We start from the raw sequence: 15505 nt of genomic DNA, 5'->3' as shown, positions 1-15505 counted from the left end.
GGTGTGAGCTGATAGTTTTCCAGGAGTCTTTTCCAAATCTTTTCAAAGTCTTCTGATGTATAGGTTGTAGGGTTGTCAAAAGTATCAATACTCAAAAAAGTATCGATACTAAAACGTTGTATCCGGATACAATACTCATTTTCAAAAGTATCGAGTATCTGAAGCTTGTCATCATAGTTGCAGTTTCTTTTTGCACAACTGTTTTTTATTATAAATATTTAACCTGTGGTTCTGTTAATTTTTACTGTTGCATTTTTCTTGTTAATAAAAATATTTCTGTTAAATTTTGGGGTCTTTGTTTCTATCCTTGTGGTATCAAAAATGGTATTGAGTATCGAATATTTTCCTGAGTATCGGTATCGAGTTGAAAATTTTAGCATCGTGACAACCCTAATAGGTAGCATTACGGGGCCTTTCAAAATCCCTGTCAGCCAGCTTATCAATAACAAATAAACATATATTCACACACACTGAGGATGTTACCCTTCATATTTTCTCCTCAAACTGAAATTTATCTCACACTGTAGCAATACCTTTATCTTTATACGATGCTCATAGGCGCTCCTTTCACACCACCACAGCAATCTTACACACACTCACATCTACACAGCCCTCCTACACACACTGCTGCTATTCAGGCAAGAAAACGAGGGGTGTGCAGTCACAAGGTATCAGAGCCGCAGGGTCAGGAGAGATGTTGTATGTGGGCATGGAGGGGTCTTGACTTGCCCGGCTAACCTGATTGCCGTGTCCAGTCATGCTCTGTAATCTAATATAGGAGCACAGGGAAACAATGCAATAGGTTTAGCTTCTCCCTCTCATACGCCAGCCCAGTCCATTTAACCACGCTGTGAACTCAGAGTCATACCGAGAATACCAGAACCAAGCAATTTTAGCTAGATAATTAACTGAAAAGGCAGAGAGCAGCAAAGACAATCAGCTGTTTTCTTCTCCCATGACCCAGGACTTTGGACAGGGCAGTTATACATGTAGCTCTGTTTTAATTTGAGATTTTATCACAACAAATTGTGACTGAACAAGCGCTGTAGACTTGGTGCTACAGGGGGGTGACTGAGATAAGCTTTAAGGTAAAAAAAAATGCCTCTTGTGGATCAAAAATGTGACCCGATGAGACAATAAAAATGCTGACCCAGGCCTGATAACGAGGAGATAATGCAGGAATGTTATGAGGCAACTTCACATGTGGTTATTCATCCCATAAAAGGTGGCTGACTCAAATAAAAACCAGAGCAAATATAAAAGCCTCAGCCATGCCAGAAATGTGTCCCGTCATCTGACCAGTCTGCAATTAAGAGGAGTGATGGCTGAATTTAAAGAGAATTGAGCTGTTTTGGCAGTGTGAAATGGCAAAATCCTGTGGCAGAAAGCAGTTCCTCCCACTTGTCCACAGTGATAAAAACCACATCCGTTTGTCCTGCGGTCAGAGTTACATTTACTCAGCTGTCCCTCCAGCTGCTTTAACAGAGTTCACAAAGCATTTGGTCCATCTCTATTACACTGTTCAGCACAGTAGGAGCTCCATGCTGTACCCAACATAAAGTTATGTCATATTATTTTACATGCAACTGGTATGGTGTGTGAGGTAAAAGCCTTTTAATAAAATAGACCCAAGCTAAACACTGCCACCTAGTGGTCGTCAGTATGAAGTCCCAACATTGGTGCAGGGTTGAAGAAAAACATTTGTGCTGGCAGAAGTAAAACACAAACAAAAATGTATTTCCAGAGAATAAGCTTTATTAAAATTTTAAAATGTTAAAAATAGATTACTCCAGCTTCATTCGCGATGAGACAGGTTGAGGTCATGATTCATAAACTATATAAACTCTATCTATAAAGGACCCTGCATAAGTCAAACCCATCGCTTAATAATGATTAACAAATTATCAAGTCCGGTGTGAAACTTCTCCCGCTCTTTTTGTTTGTTACTAAAAAAAATCTCCCATTTGAAAAGAGGGGGAAAACAGGCTTCAAGGACCCAAGGGGGAATCCTGTGGTTCGACCAGCTGTAGCATCAAAGCTACAGAAAGGCCTTTCCAAGAACCTCATGTTTCCCAGGAGACGTCGTCCTGTTTGAGGCTGTTTCTGAACCTCTGGGTGTCTCTGAGAAGCTGCAGGTTGTTGTTGTTGTTAGTGGTCCCACTGTTCTTTCCTTTCTTAGCAGCTTTAACAGGAGAGGGAGCAGGTGGCCTGATCCCACTCTGCTTTTTGGCTGCATGTTCCTCAGGCTGGCTCTGGGTCAGTTTATGGACCTGTGCAGGAGCCAAAGAACACAAAGAATACACGAGACATCTGTTAGTTTGACTTTACCATTTGTTTTTAATTTTTTGTTTTTAATGTTTACTTTTCAATTGTATTTCAGTTTAGTTTTAGTTTTCAGAATGTGTTTGCTAGTTTTACTTTAATTTAACTATTCAGTTTTAGTTTTACAGTAGTTTTATTTTAGTTTGCTACATATACATACAAAATACAAGGTTGGAGAAATGTGTTGGTATTGCCATATTATTATTATTATTATTATTATTAATAATAATAATAACTTTTTATTTTAGCATTTTAATCATTTTACAAACATTTTTAAACATTTCCTGACATAGGATTTGTAATAAGGGACATCATAATAAACATCAACAAACAAAACATGAGGGGAGAATGGATAAATAATTAAATCAGAAAAAAAGGGGAAATAAATAAATAAATTTAAAATAATTATATATATATATATACACATACATATAAATAAATAATAATTATATACAAAAAGTATATACAATTAATCAAAACATAAAAAGGTACAAGAAGTTTATTACATTAAGGAATAGGTAATTATGAAATAAAATTGTTCACAGGTACTAAAGTAATACTAGTAACAGCAACAGGCAGAGGAAATTATATCTATCAATGGTGGCTAAGCAAGACTTTCCAAAGAGGAATTCAAATAGGCATCTCTTTTCAACGGTATTCTATCACATCATCCCATCCATCAAACACCCAGGTATTGTGTGTATTCAAATTCAGGTCCATCTTCGCGTAGAAGTGGTATTGCCATTTTATTTAAATATTTTGGTTCGGAATCAACTTGTGCACTCTGCCACTACCACACTCAGAAAACGTGTCAACTGCAATTACATCCCAACCCCAGTTGGTTAACATTAGACCTGAGCTGAATAGCTTGGCTAAATGGTATTTGATCTACAACATTATTCAAATCATCTTTTTGTGAGACTAGACTGCATGTTAAAAACAGTAGTGATTAATAGATCTGGGAATGTCAAGTCTGTTCGATTTCTGTGGTTTAATGTCACAAGAGCTGACAGAAATTCATGCCGTCTCCCTTTTTTCCTTTAATGATTTTTCCTTAATGACATTATTAAAGCTAAAAAAACAAAACTGAAACAAATTTAACTTGAGCCGAGTGATGGTTTACATACCGTCTGCTGGTGTTTGCGAAGCTTAGTGATCTGAGCTCCCTTCTCCTCCATCCTCCCAACCAGCCTCTCCAGTTCTCTCTGCAGATCCTGTCTCTGCTCGCGATCTTGGGTTGCATCTATCAGCTGTACCAACTCCTGATGCTCGCTGACAAAACAACAAAAAACACACAGACGGATTACTAAATGTGCAGAAGTAAAAGTAAAACAAAACCATTAAAAAAAAGCTTACTCACAAGCTCATTTGTCCCAGCTCGTCCTGCAGAGCCAAGAGCAGGTCAGACAGCGAGCCCAGTGACTGATGTGCTTGTTCGGTCTCCCGGTCATTCTTGGTAGAAGATGAAGCAAAGTCCTTTCGGAGGCTTTTCTTGGCTGCACAACCAGACCTGTGCAGAGCACTCACTCGTTCACACAGCTGGGGCTGATGGTGCTTCATCATGTGAAGTATACTTTGTACGTTGGCGTGGACCGAATGGCTCGGGCTTGTCGACTGTGAGAGGTCGGGGAAATTGAAAGGATTAAAACTGGTAGAGAGTTAATTATAATATGTGGTTTTTAGAGTTGGGGCGGAGCATCAGAACTGGCTTACTGTTCCTGCAACAAAAGGCATTTTTTTGTTCCTTAGGCCGCTTGGTGATGTCACCTCATTCTGTCTGGGGGTTTTCTAAAGTAGAAGACAGTAAATATCACTACAATGTGCAAACTCATATCTTTCGCCATTAACTTAATACAGTCAGGTAATTAAGAAAAGTACCTTGGTGCTCTTTTTTGTTTTCTTCTTTGGCTTTATCTCTTCAGTAGCTGGCATAGACAATCGAAAGTTGATGTCCAATTCCTTCTGCAGCTGTGTATATGGCAATAATAGCATAGTTAAATACAATTTTTTTCTCTCTTCAAGATTCTTTGTTCGCATTTTACCATTAAACAGTCAGATTTATGTAACTTAAAATACACTCAAGTAAAAAAAATCATAAGTAAAAAAAAAAACTTATTTTTTCTGCATTTATTGTAAAATTGATTTTGTGCCAATGTTTAGCTGGAGAATGTGTGGACTAACCTCCTCTGCTTTCTCCTGCACAAGTTTACGCTCATGCTCTTCTTTCAGTAGTTTTTGCTCCAGAATGGCAAGCTTCGTCTGAAATAAAAAACATGCATTGGAATAATGATCTTATCATTAAATTTGTGATGATTAGAGTTTAAAAAAAATCAGTTGTTAAGCTGTGAATTACCTCTGCCAGAGTTTGGGTCCGACTCAATTTGAGACACTCTGATTCAAGTTTCTCCAGCTTCTCCCGCTGAGACTGGGTGTGTGAGCTGCTTTGCTGCTGGTTCTGCAGTGAAGCCTAGTGAAGAGATAAACATAGATTATACTGTATGGTGCTTTAGTAAAATGCATTTATGCCACTTATAATTCACCCAGAAATTCTTGGAAATAACGAAATGTTTTCCAAACTTCTGGGTAGACAAACTGACAGTGATTAGTTCTACAGTTTTTGGAGGTCTACTTTTGAAAAAGTTTTGTTTATGAATATTGTTTGTGGCACTTTACACTACCTGATTCTCCATGAGAACATTCCTCTCCTTCTTTGCGTTTTCAACCATCTTCCTCATATAGTCCAGCTGCTTCTCAAGAACCTTACACCGAGCCTCTGCAGACTGCAGCTTTGAGTCCAGCTCTGTGATCATAAACAGAGACACAACTATATATTAAAAAAAAAAAAAAATCTACAGAAAAGACTTTGCATTTGCAGGGGCCTCATCCTTTGCATCTTTCACCACTTACCTTTCTTGCCAGAGTTATCTTTCTCAGGCAGTCTGGCTGCTGGTTGACTGGACACAGTGGAAACTGCTGTGACCTGTTGATGACTCTGGGCATCCTGGGAGAACTGGCTAAAGCTCTTCTCAGCTTGCTTCCTTTCCAGCTCCAACCGCCTGATTTTCTCCTGGAGGGTCTTCAGTGCATTAACAACAGCTGAGGAGGAGACAGAAAAACATACCTGGTTATTACAGCAAAAAGTGGCCATAAGAACATTGTATGACAAGAAGCTCAAATTATTGGCTGTGACATACCTGTGCTATCAATATTAGGTTTAGTTTCAGACTCGTGGCGGCTGGTCATCTGTGGGTCCATGGCAGGGAACTCCAGCTGTCTTGCTATTGGTAGCAGCCTGTCTGGAGGCTGGTAATAGCTCCCAATGTAACTGTTTTTCGAGGGTGAGTCTAAAGTCTATAGACAAAAAAAGAAAGAAAAAGGACTAATGATTATTATAATTAATGATTAATTGGTTAGTCTGTAACACTTTAAAAAAATCATAATGTTAAGTAAAGTTTAAGTAAAATTTTAAGGATACATTATTCATGATGAGTTAGTGCATTAATTAATGTAGGGTGAGTCATTAATTCCCTTTGCTCACCATTAACAAATGATCGAATCACTATGACTATTTCACACATAACAGATAATCCATGTGTGTTAATTCCAATTCCTTCACATATTACTAGATGTGAAACCAAAGTAATAGTTTCTATTCTCACAGAAATATAAAGCCGTTTTGAAATCTAGGTGCAAACATTGACATGTTTGCTCAAACCTTAACAGAGTCATGGAGCAGGTGCAAACTGGCAAATGACATGCAAACAAATATCTGGAAAACTGCTCTGGTATCATGGAGACATTGGTCTGAAATAAACCTTAAAGCAATTATTTTGGCTGCATAAAGTGACTGTGAATTCACATAATGATTTGATCGTTTGTAAATGGTTGACGTTATAAATAGAGGAAATCCTTATATATCCTGCATTAAATCACCACGAGTGACTTGTACCCTTATTTGTAAAGTGTTACGGTTTGGCCTATAAAATTTAAATATTAATAAGATGACCATCAAAAAGTCCCCACAGTACAAGTTGGGTTGTCTGTTTGACTAACAGCTCATTACCAACATAATGATTATTATATTGCTGCATTAAACCTCTGAAGTCCAGGAGATTTTGGTTCAAATTTGTCAACTTCCTATGCATTCATTTCTGTCTCTGTTTAGCATCTTTCAGTCTGTCCTTACATAACATGCATGACTCCTTTTTCTCTACACAAACTTGGCTATCAGTCTGATTTTTCATTTTATTTTAATTAAAGTATAAAGCTGCCAGGAACCCAAAATACAAACAAAAGCCACAGGTGTCTATGGAAATGTACCTTTTTTTTTTTTTTTTTTACCATTTATACACACAAAAACAGCAGACAAAAGTATAAATAATAAAACTACAAAACAGTAATAAAGTAGTAAACAGTAGTAAACAGTAAAAATCTATTTGCATGTTAATTAAAAGTAGTAATAGTTTTCATTGTAGAAAGAAAAATCACATTTTAAAAATGGTCTAGAAACATAAATGGCACACTGTGAAAGCTCTTATGATTGTACTTTCAACTGGCTTTCTCAGCTTGTCTACATATCATACATAAATAAAGTTATTACTGTAAATTAAACATGTGTATTTTCAATAAATAGTTGGACTCCAGAGGGTTAATAACATTGACAATTCTGTGCAGCTAGAACAAGACACGTTCCCTATTTGTCCTGTGAAAAAGACTGTAGTAACTCTGTATACTGATCAAAATCGCTATTAAGTTAGTAAGATATCTGATGATCAACAACTAATTTTCTGCTATAAGAAGGCTGTTTTCAAGCTCATCGTTTGCTCCTAAAAGCTTCATGAATTTAAAAATTGCTAACTTTACACAAGCGAAAACATCTCATTTTGTAAACAAATAACGTTACCGTTAAGAAAGTTATCGTATCATAAAACTGTAACACCCTTTCAACCGTTTTCTCGTTAGTTAAGAAAGATAAACGTTTGCTGCAAAAACCGATAGAAAAGCTGCTTCAGATAAGCTAGCAGCTAACGAGAAACTTAGCCAAAGTAAGTAAACAATGCTAAAGCTAACGTGTTAGCCACATTAGCAGCTAACTGACGGCTGGTTTGTTACCTGATCGTGATACGTTTCCATTCTGTGACATTGACGTTGATTCTCGTTTTGAATCTAATCGTGTATGTTTATATTTAATATTCTTAGATTGTTGTTTTTTTATGTAGGAAACCGACTTCCTCTAACGACTCAGTTGTCCTGTCCCCAGGCAGTCCGGACTTTTTGAATTTCCCTCTTCTTTGCCGCCCTCATCACATTGGTTCCGCCTGCGCACTGTTTCTTACTGCACGTCCCCACTGTTTCACACTTTTATTTTTTTTAATATTTATTTATTTATTTATTTATTTTTCAGAGTATGTGATTTTATCCCTTTAAGATAATGGCCTATGTCAAGTGTGTGACTTCAGCGGATTTATTATGGTTAAGTCAAAATAAAATGTGACCTAGGCAATTTTTTGAACATGCCTTTGTGACTTAAGCAAGATATGGTAACACTTTATTTTGAAGGTGTCTACATAAGAGTGACATGAGCGTGTCATAAACATGACATGGGATGTGTCATGAACATTAATGACACTTTGAAGTAACATTAATGCTCATGATACTTGTCATGTCATGTTTCTGACAGGCTTATGTGACTCTTATGTAGACACCTTCAAAATAAAGTGTTACCATATCTTGCTTAAGTCACAAAGGCATGTTCAAAAAATTGCCTAATATAAGTCATTTATTTCTCTTAAGTTACATAATTTACACACAGTGTTATTACTATGCCAATAGCCATCCTTTGTTACATCCTTTTTGAGTGAAATGATCAATAAATGTCATATGTTACACTTTTGGTGAAGTTTTTTGTGTTTCCTGCAAAACTTGAAAAAATTAGTTAGACGATTATTTTAACAGAGTAACGATATATTATATTATTAACCAGTTGGTTAGGCTTTTTCAGACTTATTTTTCAGACCTTATTTTTAAAGTACTTGTTGCATGTATTTAAAGCATTCACATTAAATGGGTTAAATTGTTAAAGGGTTTATATCTTGGGCTCTTCAAATATTAGCAGCCACTGACCAAATGCCAAAACGACCAAAATTTTTTGTCTATTAAAAGAGATTAAATACAGTGAGTCCATTTTTAACACAGTTATGTCTGTGCATATATCAGATTCAGTTAGGTTACATTATTGATTTAATGATTTTTTGAGTGAACTGATAAATGGACTTAACAGTTTAAAAAAACAAACATTAAAAACAATTGTTCTTTTATTTTTTGTTGTTCAAGTATATGGTGTCGTCTTAAACCATCAGTGACTGTACCAAACTTTTAACATATTTTACTTCGCAACATATTTTCTTCATAGAAAGACAACATAGATCCATAGGTTTTTTATTTTTATTTTATATAAAAAAAATAGAAATCAAGTAGTTTTCTTGGTAATCTAGGCTACCCCAAAGTGTCCAAGACCAAGACCTGATGGTCCTATAAACACTATTAATTATGTTTGATCATTGTAACATGGCAAATGGCATGGACAATTTTCCTTTTTGACCACACAGACACATCCCTTAAAATAGCAAAGATATGATCTCAGTGTCCTAGCTATAGCCTTAAATAATATACATGACTTAAGAAAGAACCCTTTGTGGTCTATAAAGTGGGAAGTTGGAATGTACCTTGAGACATGCTCTCATGCAAAAAAAACTTTAAGCCTTTTTTCTGATCTTTTGGGCTATTATCAATCAATCACCCTGTAAACATTTGCACAGCAGTATGTAAATAGCCTGCTGCAGCTACTAAAGGCAACGTGTTGTGTGGCAGGTGTGCTGCACTGAGAAAAACAACATATTTTCAGTTTTGGTATTTGTCTTCCTACTGCAGATTTGATCTAATTTTGCACAAAAAAACAATATGCGGCAGTTTAGCTTAATAAAAATAATATAAACAAGCAGTACACGCATGCCGGGGCATGCTGCTGTCGGGGTGTGTGCGTTACAGGGGCCAGTCTATACCACCCCTATGAATTTCATTGCCTTAAGTGTTATAGTGTGGCCACGGTACCAAATATGAAATTAGACTGCCACCACAGTGCCACCTAGGGGCCGATCAATAAAACCTTAAAGGGTTATCCTCAGGAGGGCACTGACAATAATTGTACCAAGTTTTGTATAATAATGCACAAACTATCCCTTTAATCCTCATACAGTTTCTGAAGGAGGACTCTTAACTGATATGTATAGGTTAGAAGAGGCAGGTAGCAATGGTGGAAAGTAACTATGTACATTTACTCAAGTACTGGACCTAAAGTAAAATTTTGAGGTACTTTTATGTACATTTTCTGTAACTTTATACTTCTACTCCATTACATTTTGAGACATATATTGTACTTTTTATTCCTCTACATTTAGCTGACAGCTTTAGTTACTTTTCAGGTCAAGATTTAAAATGACAAACATGATACATTTAAAATGATTACCCATTTTTATAAATTAAACCACTTAAAAGTTTATTAGGTAGTTAAAATGAGCGGAGTGGAGTCATTTCAAAGTGTGATATTAGTACTTTTACTGAAGAAAAGGATCTGAACACTTCTTCCACCACTGTCTTTTTTACTTCTTTACTTTTTTTACATTTATTTTTTAAAATTTATTTATTTGTCTTTATTTTCTTCAATTTTGTTATTTTTTAAAATTTTATTTTTTAAATTTAATTTAATTTAATTTTTATTTTATTTTATTTTATTTTATTTTATTATTTTATTTTATTTTATTTTATTTTGTATTATTATTATTATTTTTATTATTATTTATTTTTTGTTATTATTATTTTATTATTATTATTATTATTATTATTTTTTTTTTGTATTAATAATTATTTTTTCTGCGTTTCTGCGCATGCGCGGCTTTTTGCGGTTCTGCGCATGCGCGGTTTTTCTGGACATTGCGCATGCGCAAAACCGCGCATGCGCAGAAGTGAAAAATGTTGCGCATGCGCAGAAGTGCAAGGAAAGCCACGCATGCGCAGACGCGCAGAAAAACCGCGCATGCGCAGAAGCGAAAAAACCGCGCATGCGCAGAAGGGGGAAAAAGACCGCGCATGCGCAGAAGCGAAAAAAACGCGCATGCGCAGAAGGGGGAAAAGACCACGCATGCGCAGAAGCGCCGGAAAAGCCACGCATGCGCAGACGTGCAGAAAAGCCGCGCATGCGCAGAAACGCAGAAAAATAATAATAAAAAAATAAATTAAAAAAAAAAAATAAATTTAAAATGTAAAATTTAAAATAATAAATTTAAAATGTAAAATTTAAAATAATAAATTTTAAATTTTAAATTTTAAATTTTAAATTTTAAATTTTAAATTTTAAATAAAGTTAAAAAAAAAAGTAAAAAAAAAGTAAAAAAAAAAAAAAAGGAAAGAAGTAAAAAAGACAGTGGTGGAAGAAGTGTTCAGATCCTTTACTTCAGTAAAAGTACTAATACCACACTGTGAATTGACTCCACTCCGCTCATTTTATCTACCTAATAAACTTTTAAGTGGTTTAATTTATAAAAATGGGTAATCATTTTAAATGTATCATGTTTTTCATTTTAAATCTTGACCTGAAAAGTAACTAAAGCTGTCAGCTAAATGTAGAGGAATAAAAAGTACAATATATGTCTCAAAATATTTAAAGTTTCATGAGTTTTGGGGTATGTTCAGGCAGTGAAAAATGCAATCATTTGGGAAGAAGAAAAAATAATTAAAAAAATAATAATAATAATCATTAGAAATACAATAGGGACCTCGCATGTCGTTGCCTGCTCGGGCCCTAAATATAAAACGCATACAATGGAAATGTACAACATTCCTTCTCTCTCTTCTGTCTGTTTCTCAGTTATTTCTGATAAACAAGAAAAAGGGGGGCTGCTATGCATGAAATGCATCATGGGATATGTAGTTCTTTAAAGCTACGCTGTAAACGGACATTGAACGAAGAGAATTCATCTCCCATAAAACCTTCCCCCGCGAGCATGGCAACTCCTCTTCAACCAATCACTTGTCAGAATCCGCACGGTACCGCCCTAGAATGCCCAGAGCCGCCTCTCATTGGTCGGCAGCTTCTGCCAATCAAATGTTTACCCTCAAGTTCTACCCTGGGACTAACGTTACTGGTCAGTGCTGTGGCAAGACGTCCCGTAGCTGAAGACCTGCACCAAAGAATGTGGATAAAGTGAGTATTTGAGAATGACACTTTCTGTTTTCGCTCCACAGTGAAAGCTTTGTATGTAGGAATGTTATTTTGACCGCGGTTCAGCCGTACTTAAACTGGTGTCTTTGTTAACGGGCAGCTTGACAGCCTTGACACGAAAGGAAGGCAGGGAGAGATTGAATGGACTCACTACCTGACAAGTTGCGTATTTGCGATTTTAAGTAATGATATGTCTAACATTTAGATATAAAGTCATTTTCTTTAAACCAATGGTGGTTCATTGATATTTGCAAAAACTACGTGGGGCAAAAAAACAGTTTTAATTGCCAGATTATGGTGGTTTATTACATAATTTATGTTAGTTAAATAGCCTGCACTTTAACCAGGCTGTTTTTCTTGGAAGTTGCTAATGGACCAAATATCAGTATTGCAATTTTCAGCAATAACTCGGTTTAAATCCCTGTATTCCTCACTGTGACTGGCTTTTTGAGGCCAATACTGAGATTTGTTAGTCGAGCAATGACAGATAAGATAACATACATCAGCTGATATGTGTGTATTATTTACATAAACGCATAACATTTGATTGAAAAAAAGCCTTGCATTTGATTATTTAATAATTGTGACCAAGATTTCGTAAGTAGGGTTTATCGTCACAGGCATCTAACGTTAAAACCCTACTGTTTCAGTGTAATAACAGTGTGTTGTGGGCAATAAATCTTCAAATTAGTATTTTTTAAATATATGTCTTTATCCATTCCTGTCAGGTTATTTGATGTATACACAGTTAATAATTTTCAAGAAAATGAGTTATCACAAATATAACTTGTTATATAAAAATATATGTGGAGAGTTTATTTGCTAAGGCTGATAAAAATCCATTCTTCAAATTAATAAACCAACACCAGGTTAATTGATATTCCTTTAATGTCCAAAAAAACCTAACCTAACCTAAATAATTTATGAAAACAGATTTTTTTTTAAAAACAACCCAACACCAGTTCATGTTGAAATTGCATACAAAAAAGATTTAGGAAAATAAATGAAACTAAGATTTGACGCTGCTTTTACAGATGAACCGTTCATATGTAGATAGAGAATTTACCAATAATCCCTTTTACTGAAACTTTCATGTCGAAAACATGTCAGCAACAAGTTAATTCCAATTTTTCTGCAGCTGGAAGGCATGTAATGTGTTACAGACAGGAAGAAATCTTTATGACATAGGTCAACACATCATAGGACTGTGCACTGATTGGCTGGTGGGTATTATTTTCTGGCCTCATTTTGCAGCTAATTGTTAAACTATACACAAATTTTAGTTTGGCTGCAGAAACTAATAGAAGTACAATTTCCCATAGACATTGAATGGCAGCCTGCCGCACTTAACCGCTTCTCAGTGTGTGTTTTTAAGCGTTGCAGTTGAAAAAGTCTCTCCTCAGTGGACAAAGTATGTAAATGCAATCTGAAAGCACATGTTTGAAAATTATGTTCTGCAAATTTTGTTGCCTTTCAGCTGACTGAAATGTACTATTATTATGTACTGATACCAACATATTTGTGATAAGCTAATATTGGTCAGTAATATTGGCTGGCCAATTTATCAGTCAGGCTCTAATTACTGCGCTTAATGACATTGACTCTGTTAGATTAACTTGACAACCATTGTTTAAAGTGTTTTTAATGCTTTTTACCTTTTATATAAACATATTATTGTGTGTTTCATGTGTCATTTGTTACATAGCCTGTTGTAAGACAGCACAAACGTTACTCCAACATCAAAAGATGGAAGTGCAGGACCGGGAGTCTCTGGGGAGATGGGACGGGCTGGGCAGCCGGGATGCCATCTCCAGAAACGAAACCATGGAAAACATCCGCCAGGACGTCATGAGGAGAGTGGAGGCCATCAGGCCCATACCATCGCCGACCCCATCATCCCCGGCCTCTGGAAGCCCTCCCAACAGCGACCTGAACGACATCCTGGCTCACCTCCTCATGCTTTCCAAACGGTGTCCCTATGACGACGTCAAGGAGCGGTGTGGTCGTCTTCTGCGGGGCGTCCAGGTAGGAGATACATACAGCTTCTAATGAGACACCAGTGAGCTTCTTGTTCTGTGCTGCAGTAAGCTGTACCAGGCTGTCATATGTCCTCCCGTACTGGTGCTTAGGGTATTGTTCTGCTGCCATCTGCTCCTCTCTTCACCTCCTCATAAGCAATGCAAACATTGTGGTTGAGGCAGAATGTCGTAGATACCCAATGCATGTTTAGTCAAGTGGATTACATTCAATGACACGATGAGACACCGTGAACTCATTAACACTACAAGAGCCAAGGATTTACCAATCGAGGCTTTCAACCACATACAATCATGCACAGAGAAGAGCAAGAATTTGTATAAACAATATCACCAGTGGGTGTAATGTTACAAGGAATGGGATCGGCTGAAGAGGAGATGTCGCACTGAGCAGTTGTCTGTCTCAGCCATCCGTGACATAAACATCATAACCTTGTATCAGCTAAAATCAATGTCAGCACTATCAGTATGCCATGCAGTTTTTGTTGTCATTGCAGATGTGTGGGGTGTGATTGGGATTCAAGTCACAGCACGTAGCTGAATTTAATTCTGTATTCATGTTGTTGTCGATGCACCAACCTCGGTCAAAGAAGTAGACGGACTTAAAATAAATGTGCATTCATGGTTAATATGTTTTGGTGATTAACACAGGCACTAAAGCATTTTGGATTTATTATGTTTCGTCACTTAAAATCGTTATTTACTCGAAGAGAACAAAATACTGGTTTTATCCCGGCTTTTGCGTGGTGTTAGCTGTGGCCTGTTCCACTTAATGAGTCCTCTAATAACAAACAAGACTAAGCCCGACAACTTTTGATGGCCTGACATGTTGTTATTCTGAGGAAATAGACTGTTTGGCTGTGGCATTAATTCCTGTTTGTGCGGAAGTGGTTTTTGGAAGATGTAGGAGAGGGGCAGAGAGAGATGAGAGAGGGAGAAAGCTGCTTTGTGGGTTTTAGTAGTGCACCACAGTACACACACCGTCTGGTATTTTTGAATTATGCTAAGCTGCATTTGGTGTGGGCTAGCCAAAGAGTGCATTTATGAGCCCAATGTGGCAGCTCATGTCGTTCTGGTCCCACGGTCGAAGACCCCCCCTGACCTACACACACACACAGGCGTACACACACACCTTTCTCATGTTGTCGGAGATGGAAGGGGCTAAGGTCGAGGGGCTTGAGCTCAGACAGACCTCTAATTCCAGCAGATCCGCTGATTAAAGACAAAATCTTTGAAAGCACAGACAGTCCTTTCCTCATGGCAACCCCCCTCCTCTAGAAGAGGAAGGCCTCCTGCTTGGTGAGAATAATGTCTCTTAATACACTCATGGCTTGCAAAAATTTTCCCTCGGACAATTCTTTTGCTAGTTTATTGTCCCACTGTGCATATCCACTGAATACTTTGTACATTTATCATCTGTGAAAGTAAATCCAATAATGATCCAATATGAGGAATGCCTGTGTCCATGGGTAGGGAGGAAAAAAAGAGAATCTAATTCTAGGCACTCGTGGACAGTGGAAAAAAAGTAAAAAAAAACAACCTTAAATAATATGTATTACATAATATAATATGTAATAATGTGCATATGGCAGTGTTGAGGTTATCTGCCACCAGCTGTTATAATTTACTTTTTAATCAACTTTAAAGCCACATTTTTATGTTACACTGTTTAGTTCTTGGTGTTTTTTAATTGCATTTTAAGTCATCAGAGAAACAAGCAGAGTAAACATTAGCAGCAGCTTGCACAGTGCCTCCAGGACATCCTGTATCTGCAGAACATCAATCGGAGAAACACTGATTTTTAACATGAAACTGCTTTATTCAATGTTTTTATGGGACTTTGGTCCTCTGTGCATAATTTGGCCCTCAG

General features: G+C 36.7%; 2 protein-coding genes across 3 annotated transcripts in view; one reads left to right on the top strand and one right to left on the bottom strand.

Moving 5' to 3' along the window:
* Positions 1–1733: 1733 nt before the first annotated feature.
* On the bottom strand, positions 1734–7603 carry cep57l1 (centrosomal protein 57, like 1). Of its 2 annotated transcripts, none has more exons than XM_059356484.1 (11): positions 7435–7603; positions 5517–5673; positions 5230–5418; positions 5001–5122; positions 4676–4789; positions 4504–4581; positions 4201–4290; positions 4036–4110; positions 3683–3936; positions 3450–3594; positions 1734–2270 (listed from the first exon to the last, which is right to left on the bottom strand). In XM_059356484.1, exons 1-11 carry the CDS (start codon positions 7453–7455, stop codon positions 2064–2066), a joined length of 1452 nt encoding a protein of 483 aa, XP_059212467.1. In that variant the 5' UTR covers positions 7456–7603; the 3' UTR covers positions 1734–2063. The 2 variants fall into 2 exon arrangements, with proteins under 2 accessions (XP_059212467.1, XP_059212469.1); XM_059356486.1 differs by having other exon boundaries at positions 4676–4747; positions 5091–5122.
* Positions 7604–11491: 3888 nt separating this feature from the next.
* Positions 11492–15505, top strand: part of sesn1 (sestrin 1) — a 65630-nt gene continuing 61616 nt past the window's right edge. The window contains exons 1-2 of the mRNA XM_059355784.1: positions 11492–11581; positions 13305–13624. Coding sequence (XP_059211767.1) covers positions 13346–13624 — 279 coding nt within the window. The 5' untranslated portion in view covers positions 11492–11581; positions 13305–13345. The remainder of the gene's footprint in view (positions 11582–13304; positions 13625–15505) is intronic.

The sequence above is a fragment of the Centropristis striata genome, chromosome 18, assembly GCF_030273125.1.
Source record: "Centropristis striata isolate RG_2023a ecotype Rhode Island chromosome 18, C.striata_1.0, whole genome shotgun sequence".
Lineage (NCBI taxonomy): Eukaryota > Metazoa > Chordata > Actinopteri > Perciformes > Serranidae > Centropristis > Centropristis striata.
Note: the sequence above shows the minus strand (reverse complement) of the source record. Positions and strands in the feature narration are given on the sequence as shown.